This window comes from Copadichromis virginalis, linkage group LG15 (assembly GCF_057382275.1).
Source record: "Copadichromis virginalis isolate Kocher_CV1m ecotype Utaka linkage group LG15, C_Virginalis_male_GT1.1, whole genome shotgun sequence".
Classification (NCBI taxonomy): Eukaryota; Metazoa; Chordata; class Actinopteri; order Cichliformes; family Cichlidae; genus Copadichromis; species Copadichromis virginalis.
Window position 1 is genome coordinate 4,020,613 of NC_140632.1, and position 27,236 is coordinate 4,047,848.

The following is a 27,236-nucleotide window of genomic DNA, read 5'->3' on the forward strand; positions in this document are numbered from 1 at the left end:
AAAACTTTAGGGAACGTGGAGATGTGTCAGTCTGAATCAAAGTGCTGGGCTGCGCGACAGATGCTCCCATCCCGAGAGCCGCTCGGAGTCAATAGCAAAATTCCTTCTCCTGTTCCATGCACTTTGTGTTCTTCAATAGACACATTAAAGCTAAACAAAACGCCTAAGATCCTTTCCAGATATCAGCTCAGTGAGTGAGAAGAGCACGGCCAATTGGCTAGTGATTTTTCTTTTCCAAAGTATTTTCAGGACCTCTCTTAAGCCTTACGTTTATTGTCTCCTTTGTGCACCCAGCTGAAAACGGCAATAAGTCAAGCAAGGAATTTTCAAAGCAAAGCCTGTCAGTGTCTATTTACAGCCATAGAAAGTACAAACACTTTTAGTCTAGCCTTTTCAAATAGGAATGAAAAAAGTAAATGTTTCTACCAGGAGTCAAGTTTCAGCCTCGGGCTGCATCTGAGGGCAATTGTCCATAACTACTTCTTTTGAAGCCGTATGCATTTACACAAATATAGCCTTGGCAGCAAAACACGAAGACAAAAATCCCTCATTGTCTTCTGCAGCATGTAACTGACGCTAAGAGCACATCAGGCCTTAATACCACAGGTGAGATGGATCTGAAGTGCCAGATATGCCAAAGAGAGGTTGTATTGTTTACCTGTGCATCTTAAACACTACTCCGTCTGCCTCCTCACTGATATCTGATATTCCACGACATGACTGATGCTTTAAAAGCCTGCATTCACTATCACCTTTCGCATGGAGTTAACCTTAAGGTGGCAGTACTTTGAATGTCAACCCCTCCACATGTGGACCTTTTTAAATGCCACCTCTCTTTATTCCGCAATTGTGGAACAGGACAGACAAAGAGAAAGGAGTGGCCATTGAGGAAGGAGAACGATGCTGGCAGATGAGGTTTTATTGCCACCAGACAAAATCCAAATGACATACAATCAGCGAGGATCAGCGGGGGGTTCATTTAACACTTGAAAGGAAATTTGGGTACTAAGTGCGGGTATGAAGGGCTAGAGTGCTGATCCACTCATTCGATGATGTGCTCAATTACATAGATGAATGAATGGCAGCCTTGAACTGAAGAGAGGGGCTTTAGCGTCTCCAGACATCTGACTGCTGCTTTGTAAAAACTATTATCTAAAATGTGCCGTAAACAACCGAATGCGGACAATGTCAATTACAACTCATTTTTCTATAAATTCCTTTTTAAATACTGAACTTGTTTAAGTGGGAGATGAAAGTGCTAGTTTAAAACTTGCATAAGCACAGAGACAGAGCACAATTAGGTCCCACCCACACGGGGAGAAAAAACACTTCATGTGATTCCACTCACTTTATAAAGCTGCCTCTGTCACAACCACATAATACAAAAAAGAGAAAAAAAAAAAACAGAAAACAAAAGACGTCTGCGGTACAAACAAGTCACAGAAGCGAGTCTTGTTCTTTTTACGAGTTATCGAAAAGCTGTTCTCTAAAGAAGAGCCCGTAGTAGAAGTGATGCAGGCAATAAGATAGGAGGCATCAGACAAAGAAGCAAGCATTTTTTTGTCCCGCTGATGAGGTTAAACCAAAGCACTTTCACAGTATTCATTTTGTGTTATAGTGAAATGTGGATAATTCAGACAGCTATGCGTAATGTCAGCAATGTAGGGGAGTCTTTATACCTCCTATTAATTCCACTGTACAGAAATTGGCTGCGATTCAGCTGAGGGCACAGTGGGGGGTGCTCATGAGATAACACTCGGTGAACAATTCTCTGTTACATAAAAGGCTAAAATGACTATTTAAAAATGCCCTAGTTCTCACGAAAACAGTACAGATGATGTGCCACAACCGAAAGGAAACACTGCTATCTGACGTCTCACCACTTTTTCTTGCACAACCCATTAAATGCTAGCATTCTGCTAATGCTTCTTTAGGGATTCACAACATGACGTACTCCACCAAAGACACCCATTCCCTAATAACTGTTAAAACACAAGTGAGAAGTGTTGCTAAATCAAAACAAAAAGTTGTACGAGTGTATGAGAGGTAAAGATAATGCCCACTCACATCCTGGGCCATCTGATCTCAGGAATTCGCATGATAAGGTGGGGCCAGGTTTCACAATGAACTCACCCGAAACTCTGGCTGATTGGGACCCACACCCAGTTTCACACCTTGGCTCAGGCGATTAGAGGATCATCAGGGGGTCCTTTTGTCCCTCTGTGGGGGGTCACTCCCACTAGGTTTATATCTGGGACTCTCCACCATTTGACCTTAGAACTGAAGAAGCTTCTCGGATGAGAGGTGAAACGTCTTCAAGTAACTTAAAGAAGTCCAGACGCTTTTCTTTGCAAGCTCCTTTGACTAAAGATGATGCTGTCATTAGTGGGGAGTGCTAAAAAATTCTCTGCTGCTGCTGATTTCATGAGGACACATCTAAATAATGAATGCTTTGAAGTGGTTGGAGCGTTTTAGTACAACTAAAGTCATAACTACACTATATTGCCAAAATTATTTGCTCATCTGCCTTCACATGGATATGAAATTGAGTAATATCCCATCATTAATCCATGTTGCTCATATATCTGCCCACCCTTTGCAGTGATAAAGGCTTCAACTCTTCTAGGAAAGCTTTCCACAAGACTGTGTTTCTGGGACTTTTTGACCATTCCTCCAGAAGTACATTTGTGAGGTCAAACGATGAAGATGGATGCGAAGGCCTGGCTTGCAGTCTCCACTCCAATTCATCCAAAAGGTGTTTTGTCAGGTTGAGGTCAGGACTCTGTGCAGGCCAGTCAAGTTCTTCCGCACCATCCCTGCGTATCCATGTGTTTATGGACCTTGCTTTGTGCACTGCTGATTAGTCATGTCGGAACAGGAAGGGGCCATCCCCAAACTGTTTCCGCAAAGTAAGGGGCAAGCCCAAGTCCAAAAAAACCCCACGCCATAATCGCCATGACGTTTTGCATTGGGTGTGGTGATGTAAGACTTGATTGCAGCTGCTTGGACATGGAAACTGATTCCATGAAGCTCTCTACGCCAGCGGTCCCCAACACCTGGACCACGGACCGGTACCGCTCCATGAGTCGCTTGGTACCGGGCCGCGAGAGCTGAGGTTCAGGTGTGAAATTTATGGTTTTCAGGGTTTTTTATCATTAACTCTGTTTCCCTGGGTCTTTTCCCATGTGTTGTGAATAAATCTTCTTTTTTCTGGTACCAGTACTGGTTTTATTTTATTGTATTTTTCCACGACACCTAATCTGAAGGCCACATGAAGTCTGGAGATCTGTAGGGATCGACTCTGCAGAAAGTTGCTGACCTCTGACACTATACACCTCAACAACTGCTGAAGCTGCTCGGTTATTTTATGTGTCCCACCACATCATGGCTGAGTTGCTGCTGTTCATAATCACTTCCACTTAGTTATAAAACCACTAACAGTTGGCTGTTGAATATTTAGCAGCAGGGAAATTTCACGACTGGACTTGTTGCACAGGTGGCATCCTATCATGGTACCATGCTGGAATTCACTGAGCTCCTGAGAGCGACCCATTCTTTCACAGATGTGTGTACAGTCTCCATGCCTAGGTGCTCGATTTTATACACCTGTGGCCATGGAAGCAACTGGAACACCCGAATTCAATGATTTGGCTGGGAAAATGAATACTTTTAGCAACATAGAGTATCTACCGTAATTGTCGGGCTATAAGCCGCTACTTTTTGCACAAGCTTTGAACCCTGCGGCTTTTAGTCAGGTGCGGCTTTTCTATAGATTGTCCATGATTTTTGTCATATCGTAAGACGATTTGTTTTGTTTGTTCCGCTGTTGTACGGCACTACGTTGCCTGGCGGAAGGATCGGGGTTCAAGAGTGGTATGTTGGTCACATGTCCATCCGCCAGGCAACATAGTGCCGTACAAGTAGCGCGAAAAACAAACTTCAAAGTAGTGCTATGCGTTCAGCGGGAGTCGTGGATGACGAGCGGCGATAAACTTGCGAAAAGCAAGTTGTGCTCAACTCTACCGGTGGATTCTGACAGCGTGGAAAAGTGTGCAAACATCCACGATCACCAACGGATTTCGAAGGGCTGGACTGCTGCATGATGAAGAGGAGGACACCGCCACGGCCCTTCTGAGGGTGTTCGACTCTGACACTGACAACGACAATGAGGATTATCTTTGGTTTTGAAAGTGACAACGAAGGAAAGAAGCTGAGAGTGGATGACGAAGCCATCCTGAGCCTGTTCGTTTCCGACACTGGAGAAGAGGACTTTGGTGGTTTTAGTGCGCAGGAAGAAGAGAAAGATGATGGTGAGTGACTGACTTTTCTTCTTGTTAAAGCCGTGTCACTGCACCTGAGCCTAAAAGGTAGTCTGAATCTATTTTTCTGGTGTGCTGTAGGTTACTGTTATGTACTACATTTGTTACTCATTTATGAAGCACAGCACATGTGCAAATATGTACCCATAACTTGATTTTCAAAATATTAATAAAAGGGGTGTGTCTCCAAACAGCCATCTCTTTCCTGACAATTCGCTTTGTGCATATTCTCTTACATATGATAAGTCAATATTGAAACACCTGCGGCTTTTGGTCAGGTGCGGCTAATGTATGTACAAAACAGGATTTTCCCCTGATTTTAGCTTGTGCGGCTAATATTCAGGTGCGCTTTGTAGTCCGGGAAATACGGTAATTGAAAAAATAATGAAAACTTTTGGGTTGAAGTTTCAAACAGTGGTATTTATTCTCAGCAATCTTACGGCCATCCCCTATGGAACTGGGTCCAGAAGGTGATGAAGAAATTAGCAGTAACTGGATGTTCTTTTAAAAAAAATTTTTTAAGTTGCAAATACCTAACAATGGCCGCCTACTAATATGCAGTCACTGACCACTTTGTTAAGTACACCTGTTGGCCATTTTGTTAGGGAAAACTTGTACAAATGATTAATATCTAATCAGCCAATCACACTGCAGGAACCTGATGCATTTAGGCATGTAGAAAGACGACCTGCTGAGGTTCAAACCAAGTTCACTGCACTCAAATGGCTTTCGCAGCCACCAGATCTCAATCCAACAGAGCTTCTTTGGGATGGTGAGATGGAAGATTCTCATCAAGGATGTACAGCTGTGTTACGCTATCATGTCATGGACCAAAATCTCTGAAGGTGTCCAGTACCTGCTGGATCTGTTACATGAAGAATTAAGGCAGTTCTGAAGGCAAAAGGGGCCCACCCAGTACTAGCAACATCTACCAACTTTACCTTTGTAACAACAACTTGGACATAGTTCTCTTTCAGAATATACAAACAACAACAACAAAAATCCTCTGACTTACTAAACTGATATTTTTAGCCAGCTCAATTATTTTGGGGGAGCTTTTCAGCCCTCAGGTGGATATTGCGTGGCTGCGGCTTTATCCTACACTCGGAGCAGTTTTCAGAATATGATATACTTTGAATCAAGTTATTGCAGCCAGCACAAAAAAAATAAGCAACCTTGTTTCTGAGTTTCGAGGAGGATAAGAGCTAAGAGTGAGCGCTGTGGATTGAGCCATACTTTGCAGCAAAATAAGTGTTTAAAACACAACTGGAGAAAAATGGAGGGATGTCGAAGACAGGCTATGCTGCAAGAGTGGTTTTGAGAAGTAGCTGCACTTGCTTTTATACCATTTTTTGCCTTGGGGGTAAAAAAAAAAAAAAAATGCTCCCGCCAGTGACATGAATTCAAGCTGATAAAGAGTGCAAACCTTTTACCTTTCAGGCCAAAGAAGTCCGAGTGTGTGATAATCGCAAGATACATTTGTGTGAAGAATAACTTTTCCCTTAGACTCAGACCTCTCAACCTGTGGTGAGGAAGAGGAGCGGTGACACGCACCGTCGGCAGCGATGACAAATGATAATGGCAAATCTAAGACGACAGCCACTTCAAATTGCCCAGGGATCAACGGTGACCTCCTGACACTTAAGCGAATCGGGCAAATCTGACAGCCTTGAACACGCCGGGCAGCGCAACGTGCCTGACCACAGCCTTGTGTGTTTCTGCTTGTTGTTCAGCGCTGTTTTCCTTTATGTTGTCATGAGATTTACTGAGAGCATTTACAGTCTTGAAGAGATGAGGACCGGGAGTCAAGCGTCGTCTGTGATCCCTCGGTGTCCTGTAACAGCTGTCTCTGGCATCAGAGCATGCGGTTGCCGCTATCCCATATTACATCTCTGCCACTCAAAACCAACGGATCAGCAATCCAATTTCACACAAGCGCGCTCAGAGGGTGGCATTGCTGACGCAGGAGTGGGGATCTATGCCTCAACAAAGACAAGAAGTTGTTTGAAGTCGCAAAAGGGGTGGTGGACAGGAGGGGGAAGCGCAGAGATGGGCAGACGAATTAGATCGAAAAAGTAATAGAGGTGTGATGGAGCAAGATGAAAAAGAAGAGAAAAAAAAAGCCTGGGATTTCTAGGCCTTTGTTGCTGTCATCAAATCATGCAACTGCAGAGGGTAGCATAAGCTACTAATTTCCCCAACAAATACGAGCACAGGAGACAAACTAATGCCAACGAGAGCCTCCGAGACAAATCCGCTCTTCGTAAACACACCTTTATTTGTCTAGTGACGCTCACCGTGCCAGTTTCTCCTCAGCCAAAGACCGGAGGGACAATGATCTCCATGTACTGGTGGGAGAGCAGATGTACAGTATTGGATGACAACACACTCCTCAAACCCTTTCAATATAACACCCTCATATTGCATAGTCATTGTGACATAAATAGAGAAGGGACTTGCGTCTCGTCTTTCACACAGCAGAGAAAGATTCAAATCTGATATCCAATGACTGCTTATTAGATTGAGCCATCAGGCCGCCAGTTTGGAGCCAGACTCATAAGACAGCCGGTGTGTTGAGAAGGCTGCTTTTCCATTTCCACCCACACATATATGCGCACACACACACACACACACACACACACACACACACACACACACACACACACACAAAAACACACCAGAAAAAAAAGGAGAAGAGCAGGCCCCTACTGGACAATCTTCTCTTCTAATGCCAGAGCCGTGCATGCAGAATGTTTTTGTAAAGCCCACCGTAACCAGTTACAGACACACCGCAGAGCCAGCCCCCCTACCCACAAAGGTCTCCTATTTTGGGGTATCCGTGGATTTCTTTGAACAATAGCTCATCTCGGTCTGTTTTATTTTTCTTTTCCCAAAGGCGTCCAAATCCAACACGTGCACCGAAAGCAGAAAAAGACAGAGAGAGGGAAGACTTGGCCCGGGCTGCAGAATCGTTACAGGGGAAGAGCTGGATGGATAATTGCAGCGCTACATTGTCGAGACAAAAGGTCAGCTGGGATCCTACCTCTGTGGGTCTGTGGACAGGATAGACAGACACGGGAGCACTCATGAAAAAAGATGTGGGTTAGATGAAGCCCGCGGGACACTCCTGTCACCGCGAGAGTGACGAGACAGACTAAGATAACGCTTTCCTTCACCTGTCCTTTGACCTGTTGCTTCGTTATCCTCCCACATCTGCCCGCTGTTTCGTTTTTATGTGGATTTTTCTTTCTTTTCTTTTACCAACCTTTCCTCCCTAAATCAAGACAGCTATCAATATTTTTTTGGACAGCGAAAGATGACGTTGTCCTAACTTTGCGATGAGGGCGAGAGATTTCTGATAAATCTGTCATCGGATTCATGACTCCCATTCACAACCCGTCCGATTTAAAATGTGAATACCGGACAAAAAAGAAAAGAAAGAAAGAAAAATACGGTTTTGACAGTTCCTTTTTTACAATGCCTTTTTCCCTCTGACAGTTTGACAGTATGCAGTCCTCATGACTGAGGAGTTCACCTGTCTCTCTGTCTTGTCTCTGACTCTCTCTCTGTGTCTGTCCGTCCATCTGTCTGGCTGGCTGGCTGGCTCTGTATCTCTGTCCTTGATTAGCAATCATGGCAGCGTAGCGTGGTCTGATTCAAAGCGGGAAGCTTTAATTCTTCCCACATGGCGCAGAGACGTCCAGACCCCAGCGCCGTTGCTCCAGGTAAACACACGATCGCTGCATCTCATTAATACTCAAAAGTTTCCCTGTATCATGTGAAGGAAAATCACTGCCTAATCCTCCCACTGCTCCCTTGAGGCCCGCCGTTTCTTAGTACCTCTGTCGTAGATGGGTGACAGCACATTTGTTTGTCCACAAACACCCCGATGATGTTTGCGATTACACACAAACACAAAAAAAAAAAAGAATTAATGCCCGAGTAATGGAAAGTAAAAGACTGAAGTAGGAAGTCTTAGTTCATTAACTGTCAGACCAATTAAGATCAGGTGTACGCATCGGCAAGCTTTGAATGTTTTCCTCGCTTGTATGTGCCAGGAATTCGAACTCTCATTTTCCAGTGATGAGAAGGAGAAAAAAAATCCAATCAGAAGAAGCAAAAAGAAAGTGGCGTTTTTAATAGCGCGCTCGAGGGCGGATTTTCTGCATACGCACCCGCCGAAGGGCTGTCTTTATCCAAACTGACACCACCACCAGATGGACAAGGCGGAAAAAGAGCTGACAGGTTCGGCTCAGCTCTTTGTTAGACAAGCTGACTTTTAGTGCTAAAATATCCTCCGACACATGCACCACTTAACCGCTTACAAAGAAGAGAAGAAGAAGGAGGGGTGGAAAAGAAAGAGTGAAACAGACCTCTGGCTCCGCATATTTAAAATTGAATAAGTGTTCAAACGCTGAAAGTCACATAAAGGGACTCTTGACTCACCTGTGAAAACGTCTTCAGGTTTTACATGATGCCATATAGATAATAAATGAAAGCTGCCGTGCTGAAATAAAGGGTTTCTCATCAATCAGTCAGCTCTACTTCAGAGGAATTGTCTTTTAGAAGCTTGATTTTGGTGACATTTTTGCAGTGAATGAAAATGGCACGCAGCAAGTCTGCGATGGGATGGCAACACGTACAGTAGAAGCTAATAAATCACATCCAGGCAGCGGCGGCATGAAGATTGTTTACCTTGCTGCAGCTCAAAGAGAAAGATAAAGGTGCCTTAGAAAGATCGCACTATTTAGTATTTAGGGAGAGTTTGGAGTATATATTTTGACTCTTAATGCAAGTCAAAATGTCAGGGATGATAAAAAAAAGGACCACGTGATATTTTTTTTTTCTTTTTACTATTCTTAACCAGCTCTTGTAAACCATCTCGCTGAATTATCTGCACCGTCAGTTTATGTCCATCAGCATAAAGGCACGCTGGATGACATCCCTTCAAGCTGTGAAGCGATCGTTTTTTTCTCGCTGCGATGATCAGTGTTCTCAGCTTCCCTCGTAAAAAGCGAGCAGCGTTTTCGGCGCGACCCCATGGTGAGTCTGCCTCGCTTTGTAACATGTAAACTTTCATCTTATCTCGATGATGGAGTTGCATCGCAGTGTTTGACAGAACAATTGTGGTTTCCTCCACTAGCTCGAGCTAATTCAAAAGCAACCCTCACCTGGCGCCTCACCCCGCCTCCCTCTCCTCCCGTCTCCGTTCCGGCGCTCTCATCCCGCTTCCCCAGTGTGTGCCTACTTAAACTTTAATCATCTCATATTCAATACATTTCACAGCGACTCTTCACAAAGTTATCCCATTTTTCAAAGGACCCCCCACCCCACCCTCACCTCCCTCTTTGGCCTCAACCTCGGTAGAGATTCAATAATTTTTCGCTCTTCCAGTCTATTCATTACAAGGCTCCCTGACACCGCCGTGACATTCACATGGAGTGTTTCTTTACGCAGATATTAAGGCTCTGCGAGATAATAAGAATAAAAGCTAAGCTAAGCCGCTGCTAATGCACTACAAAGGTGATGCCCCGGTCGTGTCATACTGGTAGTTTTTTTTAACGCCTCAACGCTGACCAGAACATCTATCACTATATTAGCTGGGGGGATGCAGAAATAGAAAAGACTCTCTGAAGAAACGTGCTTTTTGCAAGCGTTCTTTCTTTTCTTCTTCTTTTTGATTGTGTCAGAGTGAGGCCATGACACCCGCGGTTCAGTGTTGTGTTGGTCACAGTATGGGGTCTGCTTCAATCCACTGGCTACCTGACCTGGCTGAAATCAATGACCAGTGAGATACAATGTGTAATTTTGTTTTAAGAGAAGCTCTATTGATTGTTGCTGTCAGCGCTTCGAGGGTTTTTCGTTTTGCTTTTGTTTTTTTGGGGTTTTTTTCCCCCCTTTGAGATGCTTATCTTGGATCAAATCATTGCTGAAGCAACACTTTTAATGCAAATATCAAGTTCAAGATCAAACTGTTGGCTGATACCAAACTATACGTCTTCTATTTACTGCAAATCGCTGCTACCCAGATTTTTTTACACTTTTTTTTGAGACGCTACAAAATACAAAGCATAACCTCCACAGATTGTCTTTAAATAATTCATATTGGACTTTAGCTAGAGACTCTCTGCGTTTTGCACCTTCCTACAACAGCTATCTGACCAGAATAACACAAGATTACTTACCTACTGAGTGCAACAACATTAAACTAATGAGATGGCTACAGGCTAAACAAATAGCAATCACGGTTCGAGACTGCTCGAAAGATCAGAAACCAAAATCTCATCAAGAAACATTTTCAACAGAGAAACGAATGAGATGTAAACAGAGCGAAATCAAAATGCCAGTGATGCCGTCCATCAACATAAACCTTCAAGCAAATGATAATGATGTATTTTTGGCGGTCCCTTGATCGATATAAAGGCTGTACTGATGTGAGACTCTTGGATTTTTTTCTGATTTTGGACACATTTAAAATTTATAAAAGTGGACCCCAGACAGGCTGCAAAACAGCGGTCATCTTGTCCATCTTATCCAACATCATCGGTGCTCTGCCAGTGAATCGTTCAGTTTATCACCATGCTCTTGCTGTACTAGTTGTGTCTGCTGCATTTGGGTTATACGAGGGCTGGTGAAGAAATTCCAGCTACCACTACTGTTAAATATCAGGGAAGGACGGATTAAAAATTTCACAGTAAGGGATTAGTCCATGCAGCAAAATCCATATGTTTCAGCAGCCTATCTGTGGGAAGATAATTTCTGAGTAATGTGTTAGGAGATAAAAAATTCCAGCTTTAGTGCACATATAAAGTCTATAAAATCCTCGCTAACCTTAATAACAGGTTGTAACATGAAAGTGCAAACGTTTAGCCGCAGCATTAAAGCATTAACACATATACAAATCCATCCATCTACACATTTTTAAAAGCACACCCCTTATGTGGATCACACAGAAGAAGTGTGAAACTCTTTTTAACTCATTATTGAAGCCAGTGATGCGTCTTCAGCTTTATAAACTGTGCAAAGTAATGTCACCTCTCTCTTTTTATGTCAATAGTGAGGACGTGCGACTATGCTGTTTGCATAAGCATTGCTTAATTGTCCCCAGGCAAAAGCAGCTGGACGATAGTATTTCCGTTAAGCGTGTGACTTAACGCAATGTAAAAGATGAGATTAATAAAACGGCACAGCATGTGCCTTTTAAGGATGCCCCTTATGCAAATGTTTAGCTCAGACAGCTTGTCCAGCTAATATGTTCTGGTTGGAACTTCAAGCGCTCCGCAACTTCGATGCAATTACGTTCAATTAAACAGAATAGTGAAGCAAGGAAGTCTCATCCAGAACTGAGCATCACACACTAAATGATTTAGGACATGTACACATACTCCTTTGATCCCCATGTAACCAAATATTAGATGTCCCTCTTTTAATATGCAGTTGGCTTTAAGAAAACATTGGTTGTACTGGTGGCACACATATACCCGTCCACAGATATGTCAGAAAAGGTGCTGTTTTTTAAATGATGAGTAAATAACACAAAGTCGGAGCACAACCTCCACCAAGGCCATTGCACCTTTTTGCTAGTTTAAGGCAAGCGTTCAGAATTCGCACCAAAATCTGACGAGTACTTCCTTTACCCGTGCTCCACCTCTCCACCAAGTTTTATGGAATTTGGCCTTGCTGTGTGAGCCTACAGTAATATTCCTGACAGGCACCAGGCCTCAGCTCTTGCCTCGACCTGCTCAGATGCTACGATGTCTGTTTAGTTATTACCTAGTAAATTGACTCTCATTGATATTCTAAGGAAAAAATGCTTTGGAAAAACGACTAGCATGCTGAGTGAAACTGAGCTTTTCCCTGACATTCACGATACTGTTCATCAGCCGGAGACACAATGGCTCTGTTTGATAATTACATCCAATTCAACATCTGTGACAGCAGCACAAAATGCACGTTAAATTAAGTTAAAAAAAATAATTAAAGGGATAACAGAGCATAGGTCTAGATTAGCAACGGTTCATCGTTCCATGTGGTTAGCTTTACATGGACAATGCAGCCAGATGGCCCTTTTCGAATGTCAGCATTTACCCTACACGCATATGTACACCTGCACATATACACGTGCACATGTACATCGGACCAGTGGAAATCAATATAGTCCACTAGCTTTTTAGTGTATATGTGGACAGAGCAGGGACACGGGTCCCGTGGAGAGCGAGCTACAGCCGTCCATCAGACTCTTTGTGACCGCCAACAGCTTTGATCAAAGATGACAGGGATCAAGTGAGGACAGTATGCAGCCAGGAAGAAGATAGAGAGACAGGCTCCCACAGTGTTGGCCAGTTCTTAAGGCTTCTGGTATCTTTTGTAGGCCACTATTAAAGCAGAACCCAGACTATGTATTTGCTTTTCTAAACTGTGCTGGTCTCTACTGCCTACATTACAAAGGACTGTCAGGAGCAAACCAAAGCAAAGTAAATTGGCATCTTGGGAAATAACCACACAGTTGTTGCTGTGCGCGCACACGCTCGCACTCGTGCACGCACACGCTCGCACTCGTGCACGCACTCCCCCATACGCTGTATGTTTAAACAAGTGTGCACTCAGATGCAATGCAAAGTAGTTAATTGCTATGGCAGCCATTGAATGATGACAACGGCCACGGTGGGAGTTGGCGAGACTTTGTCTGAATGTATGTAATTATTCAGCTGCACAAAAGGAAGGGCCGATGCGGTGCCAAAGCAGATTCACTGCGTCTGTGGTCAGTGTATTCAGTGGGGAATCTAATGATGTGCACTTGTGGGCTAAATTACCAGAGCATTGCTTACCTCTGCTCTTACAGAGCAGATTCCACCAAGAGCAAGAGACCAAGAAGTCCAAGTTAAAGAAAATGATCTGACAGTGAGGAGGAATGTAGAGAGAAGATGAATGGTATCCATGGAAGCGGAGGCTGGGGAGAGGCTAAAATGTCTAACTCCTTTTTGGTAAAGGCCTCTCTCTTCACACGTTGCTGACAGCCAGCTTGCTAGCAAATCCCAAGACGAAGGGGTGGAAAACACAAACTACAGCTCTTGACTATACCACTCAAGACACTTTCAAGCTGCAGTTATTTTCTAAACACAAATACAACGTATAATCAAATCAGGAATGAATGCACCTAAGTCACTTGAGGCCTTAAAAAAATAGCTTTATAATACAGTTTGGATTAAATATCATGGTCACAATGGAGCGAGAAGAGATTGCTTTTAATCTTTGACGGCAGTTCACCATCTTTTGCTTCTGATCTACCTCAACAGCCTTGTTACACTTGAACTCCTTTGTCTTCAACACTGGTTCTAATGAATTTCATTTCAGCTAAATATTTCTCCACAATTTTTAATTAACTATTAGCTGGATATTTTTAACTTACTTCCCTTAAGATCCACTTATTTTATTATGCTTATTGGCCAATTTACTTAATATATTCAGTAGGGGTGCAAGGATACACAAAATTCACGGTTCGGTTCGACACTTTGGTGTCACGGTTCAATATTTTTTCGATACAAAAAAATGTTCATGCTTTTTTAATTTGTCATTTATTAAAATTATAAATATATATTTTAACTCAAAAGTAGTTTTTAAATTTAATGTTGCTGAAACAACAGAGTAAGAAAAAAATTAATCTATCTGATCGAGAAATCACTCATTTGGAAAAGAGAGTTTATTACAGAGAAATGTCTCTTTCCAAAATAAAAGCTATACTATACGCTTCTTCTGGGCTATATTCTCAGCAGCATATTAAACATATCAGGTCCCCATAAGGAGAATCATGTGCTAACGGCTGTCTAAATGACTCGGGTAAAGTTTGTAGCATGCGTGCTTGTTGTTTTTGTCTGCTTCCACTTGTCTTTGCACTAGGATGGTGTCGGCGTAAACGTGCAGTCATATTCATTGTGTTCCCACTAGTGCTGTCAGCGTTAATCTGAAATGAGGTTATTGCCACAACACGGCAAATCTCCGTTAACGAGCTACCACGGATCGCCCGTGCGTGGGGCTGGACGGCGTCAACACGTTAACGAGCAAACTGGCAGTAGTTCCCACCCATGTAATTGAGCATTGTGTGGCACATCTGACATACTGTTTTACTTTTGTCCATGACGCGCTTACCTTCAGGGTCATACTTCACATGAAGACCAAAATAGTTCCAAAGGCCAGATCTGAATGAGGGTGGGGGAGGTTCAATTTGCCATGTTGCAACGAGCTTAGCTTCTGTCTTGCTAGCTTGTGCTGCGCTCAGTGGATCTGCGCTCGACAGTGCAGCCTAGGCGGAGTAGTCGAACGCAGATCCACTAAGTTCTCAACACAGACATCATCGTCAGAAGAAAAGTTGATAAAAAAAAAAAAAAAAAAAAAAAAAAAAGATAAAATAAATTAAAAATTTTGTATTGTTCGATACATATGCGTACCGGACTGAAAGCACTGTATCGAACGGTTCAATATCGATACGAGTATCGTTGCACCCCTAATATTTAGCTAACACTCTGGCATGCTAGGCTACTTTTTTGATACACGCTAACCGCTCCATACTGTTTGCAAACAGTTTAACTGCTAGCCTCACTTTTACATCACCTGTCTACACCATTTCAACTGTTTATTAATTGGTTAGTTAGACCAGCGGTCCCCAACCTTTTTTGCGCCACGGACCGGTTTATGCCCGACAATATTTTCATGGACCGGCCTTTAAGGTGTCGCGGATAAATACAACAAAATAAAACTAGTACCAGTACCGAAAAAAAGAAAATTTATTCATAACACACGTGAAAAGACCCAGGAAAACCAAGTTAACGATAAAAACGATAACAAAATAACGCTGAAAACCGATTAAAAACCCTGAAAACCATACATTTCACTGAGCCTCAACTCTCGCGGCCCGGTACCAAACGACTCACGGGCCGGTACCGGTCCGAGGCCCGGGGGTTGGGGACCGCTGAGTTAGACAACAATTTCATCTGTTAACCCATACTGTTATCTAGCAATATAATTGCTAGTCATACTTTTTCAAAATAATTTACAGTGTTATATTCATAACTTTGCTTTATAGCCACATTAGCTGTTTAGCTAGCTGGCTAACAATTTCTATTGTTAACTGCTGTTAAATTGCTATCCACAATATGCATTAACTGCTAGATAGGTAACAGCTAACAATTTCAGCTTTTAACACATATTGTTAACTAGGAAATTTACTAAGATGTGATCTTAGTAAATTTAGTAACAAATATTACTTTGTTACTATTTTTTAGTAAAAAATAGTAACCTCTGATCAGAGAGGCTTCTTCAGTACTAAAACATGAGATTTGAAAATTCTTCAAAAAAACTCTTAACACAACTTTATGTTCATATTTTTACCTGACTACCATAACAGGTGTGTATCTATTATATTTGGCTAACAATATTAATTGTTAATCCATGATGGTACCTTGCAATTCAACTGCAAGCCAAAAAAATTACCTTTTACTAATTTTGCTGACTACTGTGTGAACTATCAGTTATAATTTTTGCAAAGAAAATTAATTTATACAATGTATTAAAGTAACTAACAAAATATATCTATGCATTCTTTTTAGATGCTGCTTTGTACTGCTCGTACATTAATTTTAATTATCCGTTAATGCTTCTATGCAAACCTGTTCGGGTCCACTTAATTTATTATTTGTAACAACTAAGCTAAATCTTTCCCACTGGTTAATGCAGAAATATCGCCTGGGACACTGGGGAATCAATGACCTACAAGATCAATATATACTGATATGGTATATAATAATATGGCTCCCTTTGTTTGCTTGTTTCTAGCACACTACAAATCATCACCTGAAAGCAGAACCCATCTGAGTCAGCTGTCAGAGATCATTTAAATAATGTAAGAAAAAAATGACAAAGGAGGCAAAAGCAGGACAAGCCAGCAATTTGGCAGAGAGAGAAAATGAAGATGGAAGGAAAATGGTTTGGCAAGAATGTGCAGAGAGAGCAGCAAAACTGGAGTGAGGGATAAAGGTAAAGAGCAAAAGAGGCTGCAGAGAGAAACAACAGAGGGGGTTTGAGGAGCTGAGACAGTTGAACCATGAAGACAGGCGTGCCAGTGCAGAAATGTTTAGGAAAAAAAGTGGGAGGGAAGAACTGGAAGACACACAGAGCGAGAGAAGAAAGCAGAAGAGTCTCAAAAGCATGGAAAAAGTTAGATATTACATCCAGTTGGGGAGTCATCACAGATTGAAAAGTTGACACAGTGAGAGGAAAGAAAGCCTGACAGAGCAGTAAAAGAGATCGAGAGCTGTCCAAGAGGAGTCAGAGGGAAGCAGGTGTCCCAGCATCCATTTGGGTGAGCCTCTTACCTTGGCTGATGCCGGAGCCACCGATCCTGCTGCCGAGATGCCTCGCTTGACCACTAAGTCGCTGCTCGATGTTGTCACGGCAACTGTAACTGGAGTTGGAAGAAGGGAGGGGATGACTGGGAGGGGAAGGAGCCCCGGACGGTTGTTGCCGTTGACAACGGCAGAGGCACAGCTATGATTGGCTCCTCCATTGTGGAGGCCAGAAGGACGGATGTCTCTCCGCTCCCAGGGTGCCCGGTAGTCCCTCTCAAAGCGATGGTGGTGGCGTGACATCACTTCCTCTTCCTCTCAGAGGGAACAACAGGGGCAGGCCTGTGTGAAACGGGAAGAGGGTAAAGGTCATTTCAACCACGACGTGCAAGCGGCAGCGAGCGATACAGACACGAATAGAATAAAAGTTTCTGGGAAAAAACAAAGAACAGAGTGAAACAGTCAGTCAGTAAATTAAGGAGAAAACATGTTGACATGAAGGTGTAAATGCTCACAGCATCTGCTCCCAGCGCACCTGACTGACGCGAATACACTGCAGTTCATTTGTTGCCTCTAATTCCTATTCTCCCAGTCATTAACGAGGGCTGCGACAAGAGCGAGAGAAATGAGCGCCGCTGAGCAGCTCTATAAAAAACACCATCAGTGCCAAACCATAAGGAGCCAAATGTGTTATGCGAGGCGTCTAGGCACGGCGACGACAGGTTCAAACAAAATGGCTGAGCCAGACGCAAGCAGGTACACGCTCAGTTCAAGTTGTCCTGAGGGCAGCGTGAGCAGTAACACGACCTTGCGGTCAAAACTCATTCATCTAAATAGATAAATACCCGCGTCACCCCCACACCCCAATTACAGCTCATCTCATACATCTAATGGCTGGTTAATTCAATCAGATTGCCCTTGAAGTGCATTGGAGGGTTCTCCCTTTTTCAAGCACAGCAGGCTGCGATTAGGGATGGGTGCCGGTATCCGGTGACATAAACGGTAGTAACCAGACCGAAAAGCAGCGCACATTTCGGTGCTTTTTTGTTTCCTGAGATGTCATACACTTTGGATTCCAGCCAATCATTTTACCTTTGCGAGCATAGTAAGCGGGCCCACGTACGTTCTTTTAGAGCAGAGCTACAGATTAAAAAAACGCCCAAAGCGAAGCGGTCTAAAGTCTGGCTGTACTCCACAGCAAAAGATGCAAACTCAGCAGCCTGCAACAAGTGCTTTAAGCTGATACTGTGCAAAGGAGGTAACACCTCGAATCTGATGAAACACCTGGCGACGCATAGCGTTTCTTTAAAAGCCGAGAAATGCACCGTATTTGATAGCTTGCTGCGAGACCTCACACCGTGCACATCTACTGTGCGTGGGTTGCCTGTTATCAGACCCGGAGTTAGCAGCATCCCCCAAAAACCCAAAGAGGAGAGTCCTGACCTCTAGCCCTGCCAATGTAGCAGAAATGATGACGGATGATGATGGCAGCAGCAGCCGTTCTTCTCTGCGTGAGTCGCTTAATGTTGTTCGTGTGTAATTTACGTTGAGTAGGCTAACCACGTTATTAAATTAATGCATGTAAGGTGAACTAGCAAACACCGTCGTAGCTACATGCGGCTGTCTTCTTGTTTGATGCCAGATACTCCCTTCACCCTGGCCAAAAAGGCTAAAATGACCAAAGGAAAAGTGGAAAACAGCTAAACATGAGAGGTTTTTGGATAAAGTTTGTGTTTTTTCCATTGTTTAAGCACTGCTTCCAGCCAAGAGTGATGCCATATATGCCCTATAGCTGCAGAAAAGGCTAACATTGTTATCTTTTTACAAAAAAACAGCTAAACATAAGAGGTTTTTGGACAAAGTTTGTGTTCTACATTCTTTAAGCACCAGTTCGAGCACCGTTTAAGCACCGGCACAGTTTCAAAAGTACCGGTTTGGTACTGGTCTCGGATAAAAACCTAAACAATACCCATCCCTAGCTGCGATAGGCTAAGAGGTGACAGCAAGCTGGAATTACATAAGAATGGAGCACGGCGCTATTGTGCAGCAGGAGCAGCGTATCACTCTTCTATTATGTCATAAATCAAAGTGGTACGGGATCTGAGCAGTGAAATCCATCACTGATGGGTTTCTAGTGCATTGTACTCAACCTCACCAAAGGCACGTTATGCTTCTCAAAGCCCTTGATAACAGATGAAATAAATATATAACAAGCTCACACCAGGTTCAGCGAGCCCCATGCAAAATCCCCTGGTCTGCAAGGAGAGAATGACAGCGGATGATAAGTCTGTATTCTGCACGCTGGGGTCTGTCATGCTGCTTCTTAGCCTCACAGAGGAGGGAACGCCTTGAAATGCCGGCTTCTCTGTGAGTATCTCTGTGTGTGCGCGCTAGTGTACAAAAGCAGCATATACTACAACTGAATGTGTTTAAGCCCAGCCGTGCAGTATAAGAGTCTACGAGGAAGCTGCAAATGAAAGGTTCTCTACAAAGCTTTGATGGAAGCGATACACCAAGCAGCCTGAGGTGGGAGCACCTGCCCTACTGTAACTTTAGCTGCTGTGACCATCCATTTATTTATCCACTACAATTCTCTCTTTCTTCCTTTGTGTTTTTATCGTCTGTATTTTCTTATGTTATATATACACCCACCTCTCTCAATCCTCAGTTCATTTCATTCCCCTCTCTAATACAAGGTCTACTCTGTGCAAACACAGCAAGCCGATCCGTGGCGACAGAGTCAGACGGAGCAACCGAACGCTTCGGGACAACTCTCTCACGCTCTCTTCTCACTCTCTCTGCAATAACCTTACTCCTTCTCCATAGTAACCCCTTTTAATAACCTCAAATTTTCCAATAGAATAAGCTCGAATTATCTCTAAAAATATGTACAGAGAGACTAACAAGATTCTAGGCCAGTGGAACAATGGCAGAGTTAGAGCCAGGTAATATTCTCTTATCTCCCGAGCTCCACACCTCAGCAAAGAAATAAGAGGGCAGTTAGAAAAATTCCTCCACATGAAAACAGTGGAAGAAAAAGCAGAAAAAAAAGGGACATTATCTCCACAAAAGTCAGAATTGAGGGCAAGAGTGCATTTGCTTTCACAATTTCAGCGCGTTTCAGATGTGAAGTGAAGACATGCTATTGTGCATCCAGTGTGCTATCTAGTCTAGACGGTGATTCACTGGAAAACAGAGTGTGTTTTGTCTCCCGGTAAACCTCTTAGGACATCGGTGCACTTGAGAACAAATCAATCCATTTGATTAAAGAAAAGGCATTGAACAAGTTTGCATGTGCTCACACTAGCAAGCTCTGTGGAACAAACCTCACTAGGGTAGCACCACACAGCACAGGATAGAGGAATGAAACAAGCAAAGTCGCCTCCTTTGCCGTCTTCTATTTCTCGCTAACGGCTAAAATTCAAAACATGAACAAAGTTATTCAAATACCTTCTGGAGCGCTGTGGGGATTATCCAGTGCCCATTTCAATTAAAAAAAATGTTGTTTTTCAAAATTAGTCCTGTTAAGAGAAATGCAAAAAATAGTTTGTCTGATGGAATATTTTGATCTGGCACTTCTGAGTTATTTGTAGCCAAGGCTGAGGAAACAAGACATGCACTTCAGGGTGAAGGGTTAAGGTTTTAAACACATAAAATAGCTCAAGTATTTCACAGCTTTCAAATCATATGAATGTCAAATCAAAAAATGGGTAAAAAGGAGTAACGTGATGAGAATGTAAGGTTATCCACTGAATTCCGTATTTTAAATAAGGTGAAAACAAATTGATGACAAAGTCAAAATAACTTCTGTAAGAACATTTGTACTAATTCAAGTATCCATCCGTCCTCTGTTGCTTACTGGATCTGTTGTGGAGGCAGCAGTCTAACCACAGACGGCCAGAACTTGCCAACCCCGACCACCTCCTTCCTCTCTTCCAGAGACATTCCCAGGCCAGAGATGTAATCTTTCCAGTTTGTCCTGGATCTGCCCTGGGAACATGCCCACCATGCTAGTCAGATGCCCAAACCACCTAAATTGGCTCCTTTTGATATAGAGTAGCTCTACACAGAAAACCCTTATGAGGAAATAAAAACTCAAGAGACACAACCGTACCCAGGGCAGGGCTGACGGGCCCTGGGGCAGGGGCCTGGTTGGAGCTAGCCTGAAAGAGCTACAAGAGGGGCTGTAAGGTTTGGTGCATTGTAGAAGCGGCAGTCAGCGGTCCTTGCAGTCCAATCCCAGGCAGTGTTATAATTAATGTTTTGATATAAATACAATTCAAACAAATTTAAAACCATGTTATAAACAGCTGTACTAATGTGATTTTTTGCATGTGCATTTTGATGTTAAAATGACTGAAAATACTCAATATAACGCTAATATGTCTGTGTAAAGGCACAAGAGAATGAAAAACACAATGAAGCAACAGCGCCTGCGAGCTGATTAATTAGAAAAGGTTAAATGTAGAACTCGAGATACAGAAAAGAATTAGTCACTATGAAACAAATGCAGTTCTTCATGACTGACAGCATTGCTCATGAGGGGGCTTCTGCACAACAGAACAAGTGCAGAACAATTAAAGGGTTAGCTCCGTTTTGTATAAACAGTATGCAAAGCTGCTATTTTCTCATGTCTCATATAACATCACGGCTCCTAATCAGAGGTCTGCGTGCTCCACATTTCCTTTCTTACTTTAGATAGCGAACGCACACATCCAGCTTAGCATCATCGAGCGCCTCATACACACGACAAACGCTTCTGTTGTTTTCTAGAGGAGACTCTCACATTACCATGCTTCCCATTCTATCACTCACCCAAGTGGCATTTTCAGATTCTTGGCTCTACATTTCAATATCTGCACAATCCTCTAAGTGAATTCCTGTCATCCTGGCACTATGCATGTCAGTATGTACTGTGGAACTGGAGGCTGGCAACAGATCCCCGCAGAACGAGTGTCACCGAGACAAATCCCACTACATTTATGGTCCTCGGTGAACAGAAGGATTTAAGCTACTAATTACAGAGACTTAAATTCCCTCCACGGCTACGTTTCTGCCACTGCTTGAAAGTCTGCATGTGCGTGCGAGCCCACGTTGAGAGAGTGCGTGCTCTGTGTGTGTTTTGTCCTTTTTTTTTTAGGTTAAGTACGAGAAGGCGATAAAGGAAATGTCGCTCTCAGAGGTCCTCGTGGAAACCAACACCCAACACACCTGTGGACTCTGCCAGACCAGATAAACACTTGAATGCATCACATCTCCAATGACACTCGGCTCTGCACCGCTCCGCTCTGGGGAGATGGTGCCAATGAAGATTTGCCCATTTTCTTTCACATCCAATGAAGTCACTGTCAAACTCTGGACGAGGTGACGCCGATTCAAGAGGAGGGCTGATAACCTTCGCTGTGAGGCTCACGTGTTTAAAGTCAATCTAAGGGCTTTTATTTTTTAAAGTTCATAAGATATAATGACAGCAATTCAGTCATACCCTACAGCAATTAATGAGGCTCTTCAGCTCCTGCAATCCTGCCAGCATGTTAATAATCTAACCTGAGGGTATCAGTTTCCCACGCCAAATGCTGTTTTCTGACTAAAAACAGCTCATGATCTCTTCTGTAAGATGAGAAAAAAACAAAAATTAGTACAATTACTAATCGTCTGGAAGCCCAAATAGCAACAAAAATGCTTTGGTTTCCATCGAGAGCAAAGGGACTCGAGAAAGTAACACAATTACTATGTCAGGAATCGAGCCTAATGAGCTGACTGACTCGGATTCTCCGTTGTGTTGTCACATCGTTGAGTGTAAGGCTGTCAGCTGCAGTGTGTTGGTGGCTGGGCGCTACTTTTCCCCCCGCAAAAAAAGAGGCAATAAAAGAAATATTGATGAATCAGAACCCAAATTTCAGCCAGCTCCACATGTACAGATACAGAGATCAGATTAGATTCCCCTGCGAAACGAGGAGTTTACGACAACTTTAGATTCTTAAGCAGCAACGGTTTGGGGGGGGGAAACAAAAAAAAAAAAAAAAAGTTGTCTGGCAGGTTGGGAATGTGAGACACACACCCTTTAGAGCAGCATCTGTCACTCCGAGGCGGCACACAGCATGTTGGGGTGCGCGTGACAGAACCGCGTTAACAAAGCCATGTGGGAATGAGCGGGGAGCCACAGATAGACGTGAGGAAAGAGGCAGCGTAACAGATGGACAGAACGCAGCGACGACGGAGAGACAGCCAGACAGTGTGCGAGAGAGAGAGCAAACGAGATATAACAGCAGTAAAGCGCGCGTGCGCTTGTGAGTGTGTGCGAGCGCGACACGCAGCCTGAAATAGAGAGAAGGGTGTTAAGGATGGAGATCAGGGTGGAGTGGGGCGGGTGGTGTGTCATACGTCTGTTCTGGGGTGTGATGTTTGCTTTGCTAGCACATTCTGCCCTGTGTTTAATACCACCCAGCAGTTCCTCCTGCTACAGATACTCCCCAAGAGTGAGGGCTCCGTTTCCAATCTGTAGTAGTGTTTATTTCTATTGACCCAGTGACAGCCCAGCTTTCACCGTGCTCGCGCACAAACAGCCACGTGCTAGACTCACGAGGCTGCGCTAATGATCGGCCCGTCCATCAGCGAGGCTGGATGGTACAAACGAGGGCTGGGGATAGATGGCATGCTGTAACTTTATGAGGACAAGATATTGCTGTAAATGAGCGGCCCTGTGGGAGACATGCACCGAGTATAGAGTAACTACCGCAGGTGCACACACACACGCCGCATACACAGCAATCAGAAATGTGCTGACAGTCCCTCCAGGACGACGGAGGTATTCGCCCTGATATTTAAATAATGGGGGAGACTGTTGGTACAGGAATAGCCCGAAGCGCAGTGAGCCAGAGTCTCGGGCCTTTAAAATTCTCCTTCACAGCTAGAGTCCGTCCCAGATGATGAGTCACGCCTGATGATGAAGATACAGCGCTGTCTTAAATTGGATGTTTCGCTGCCATTACACACACACCTGCCTATAAAAGCATTCCCGCACAAGCCTTATTAATTAGGCAATGTGCTAGAACCTAAATTGGATGGGAGAGAGTTAATACGTTCTTGGTGGGAGAGAATTTTTCTTTCCAGCATTTTTTTGTCTTTTTTCCCCACCTTGATGAAGCAAACTGAATTGCCGGGAAAGAAAGAGGGCTTCCTGGGTATTTTTAGCTTTCCTTCTTAAGGACGCGAACAGGAGAAAATCTAATTGACGTTCCAGGAGAAGAGGTGGAAAAAAAACCCGCTGGAACAACAGAGCAGAACCCAGAGGAAAGGCAAACACAGGAAAGGAACAATTAGGTTGAGTGTGTATTTCATGTGCTTGAACATTGTAAGTGTGGAGGTGAGTTATGGGGGGATGTAGAGAGAGGTGAGGAAAGGGCCATCTTTAGAAATGAGAGGAAAAGACAAATGTAGCTACAGTGGAAACCTACAAGCCTATTGTTGGGATTGATTCTTAGCATTAGTAGGTTGAATTAATCCCAGTGGTTCGAGGGGAATTAGTACTTTGCTACTGTTCGCACACCTCATTAGTGGTCTGAGTGGAATCCAGAGACACCACACAGGCAGCAGCACATCATAAAAAAGAAAAAAAAAAATTGCAGGGCTTCTCATAACAGAACCCACCAGCTTAAGCATCATAGAAACCAAAAATAGCTTCGGTTTGAGCAAATTAGAGGCATATAGGCCGGGTGTTACTTAAACAGCTGCCGCTACAGTCTTTGGCAGGAAAATAAACCCAAACCACGAGGTAATCACCAGTCACTCCGAGCAAGACCGGGAACTAATCTGAATCCAGCACCTCACATTTCCTTATCTCATCTGCCTATTAGGATTTCCACGCAGGTTCAGAGACGATAGTGAGAGATGGCACTTTGTATATTAATCTGACACCTTGATGGATGAAATACTGGTGGGTGACATGCACACACTGCCTCATTTTGTCTGAGACAGACACTTTCTGATCATCTCCTGTTTGATAAAGCATGCAAGCAAAGGCCAAATCATTCAAGGCGGATAAAAAAAAATTGGGATCAGGTGCATTAGGCACCTGAAGAGAAATAAAAAGGAAGAGAAATAAAAAGGAAGTGGGGGCCAAGGGTTATTTTTTCTTGAGATTAAGAAATATTGCATATGCCGACACCACTGACAGCAAATTACCCTCTCCGTGTGCATCAGCACAATTCTTTTAGCAGAGCATTAATAAGTAAAAGTTTCTAGCGACGTGGAAAGAAAAAAAAATAGAGGGGGAGCTGCATGAGTGCGTGTGCAATGCATGTGTGTGTTTTGTGTGATGCAAGGTTTTCTAAGCTGCTTGTTTGCTGAGGTCTGAGTACAGGGGGTGTGTTTTTTGCTTGTGCATGATGAAAACAGCACGAGAGTTGCTCTTCTGTGCACGACCGCGGAAATAGTGCAGCCGACTTGAGTTAGAAACACCCCGACGGTGTATGACTGTCGGCGGCCCGGGCGTGATGATTAGCCCAAACAGAGAGAAAGCTGCTACCTCCACCACTGCGCGCCGGCGCTCAGTTAATTAAAACACCGACTTTCAACAAAACGCCACATTATCACAACAGCAAGACACGGAGCTGGAGAAAAACCCCGAGGCAAGCGTGCACGCTTCCTTCCTACGTGCTGTTTTTTCAGTTTTGTTTTTTCTACTTGGTGCGTGAGTGGTGAATTTCCAGACGCCAATCACGCGCTGTGTTTGTATTTGTGTGCGCGTTCCGGGTGTATCCTCTGTGGCCCGTGGCAGCTGTCGCCTGTTCTCTCTCCCCGTCGCATCCTTTTCGCGTGTTTCTCTGTTCTCTAAACAAAAACCAACAACGCCATCAAAACAAACAGCTCTCCCGGCTGACGCCGCACACGGCTACGCGCGCATTTACACACATAAACACACGCGCGGGTCTTTAGGCTGCGGCATTACTGGAGCTACTGTAACATGCGTGTGATGTTGTGTGTCTGTGTGTGCGAGTGTGTAGGTCAGCTTTGGAAGCGGGACATGGAGAGCCAAGTGAAGGAACAGTGACTTAATTATCTAAATGGCTGCTGCGGAGATTACTGAGGGCAGTGAGCATCCATCTCTTTCAACACCACCAGCTTAGAGTGCACGGCCAAGGAGGGGAGATCAAGAGATATAGACATCAATAAGAGAGACAGGCCAGCAATAAGAGAGTGAAAAAAGAGGCCAAGAGAATTAAACGAGAGCAAGAGATAGGAGACAATGTGGAGGAGAGCGAGAGGAGTGGCTCCTGTGACAATGATTTACAATGGAGTAGTTTGTAAGCCGACTGGCCCCGCGGATATGCGGCTGCACCCTCAGCTACAGAGAGTTCGCCGGCAGCTGGGATCATGACATCACCTCTGTCACCATGGCAACGCCTCGCGTTTTCGATTTTACTCTTCCCATCATTACCATACAGATGCTTCGGGGCTGGATACTATCTTGACCCCGCCGTGAAGCATCAATGGCTCCATATTTCGCTCTTCCCATCGCTTACACGAGCGCGCGTTATTGACTTTTGCATGGCTAAGCGGTAACCGAGGTCATCCTCAGAGTGGAGGGCCTCGGCTTTGATCCTCCTCGTGCACAAGCGGCGTTTCCTTGAGCAAGTTGTGTTCCAGTGACCCCCTCCAGGTGGTTGATCCCGTAAACGCAGAGCATCTAGACGCTGAAGAGCAAATCATAAAGAAATAAAAAGATTAATACTGTCGCTGTGCATGTCAGTTACTACACGTTACTGTAAATAATCCAACAAATGCCACCAGAACGTACTTTTCCTTAGAGGAAATTTATTAAAAAGCCTTCGTTAAATTGTTCTCGTTAAGCCTCTTTTCTAGAGGCAACGAGCAGGAAATGACATCTTACACAGCCACCATTTTCCTTCTTAAAACTTTAGTCCCTGATGGCACGGACAGTGGTAAAGAAAGCTTGTTTATGACAGGGAAACCCACTGGGTTGAATCCACAGACTGTCTGCGGAAAGAGGAAAATGAATAACTAACACTGCCTCCAACAAATGCTGTCCATGAGCCACTGAACGTGACATACTGTTCTACAACTTCCCAAATTACACCGAACACTGAATTCCGTCCTTACTTGGACCCGTCCCTGCTGAACTGTAGTCATTTTGTTTTTTCTCTTTTTGGTGATTTCCAGGAATTCGAGCCCAGGTTCTTTGGCTGATTGATGCTCTGCTGTTATGCTGGCTTGCTTTCCACCCTAGATGACATTAACAATGTGGTTGTACCATCCAGCTCCCTGGTGAGAACGTGGTGTACTGTTCAGAAGTGGAGAAGCAGACACTGAGGCTCCATATATATATATATATATATTAGAGCTGGGCGATATGAGATTTTTTCATATCACGATATGTTTTTTTCATTTCAGGCGATAACGATATCTATCACGATATAAGCCAAATAACTATATTTGTAAGATTTAAATGTGCCGTTGCTCACAAGTAAAATGTGAAATAATCAGCAGCTTGTTTTTATTTAAATATTTATTTCCCATAATAAGTTCAACAGGGCAGATGTACTTAAGGAACATGAGA

The 27,236-nt window shown here is 43.7% G+C and overlaps 1 protein-coding gene across 5 annotated transcripts in view; it reads right to left on the reverse strand.

The window, feature by feature from the left end:
* The window catches only part of klhl29 (kelch-like family member 29), a 276,227-nt gene that overhangs the window by 152,983 nt on the left and 96,008 nt on the right, over positions 1-27,236 (reverse strand). For all 5 annotated transcript variants that reach the window (XM_085431405.1, XM_085431403.1, XM_085431401.1 and 2 more), the window contains one exon: positions 16,688-16,999. In XM_085431405.1, the coding sequence (XP_085287531.1) occupies positions 16,688-16,960 (273 nt within the window). In that variant the 5' untranslated portion in view covers positions 16,961-16,999. The remainder of the gene's footprint in view (positions 1-16,687; positions 17,000-27,236) is intronic.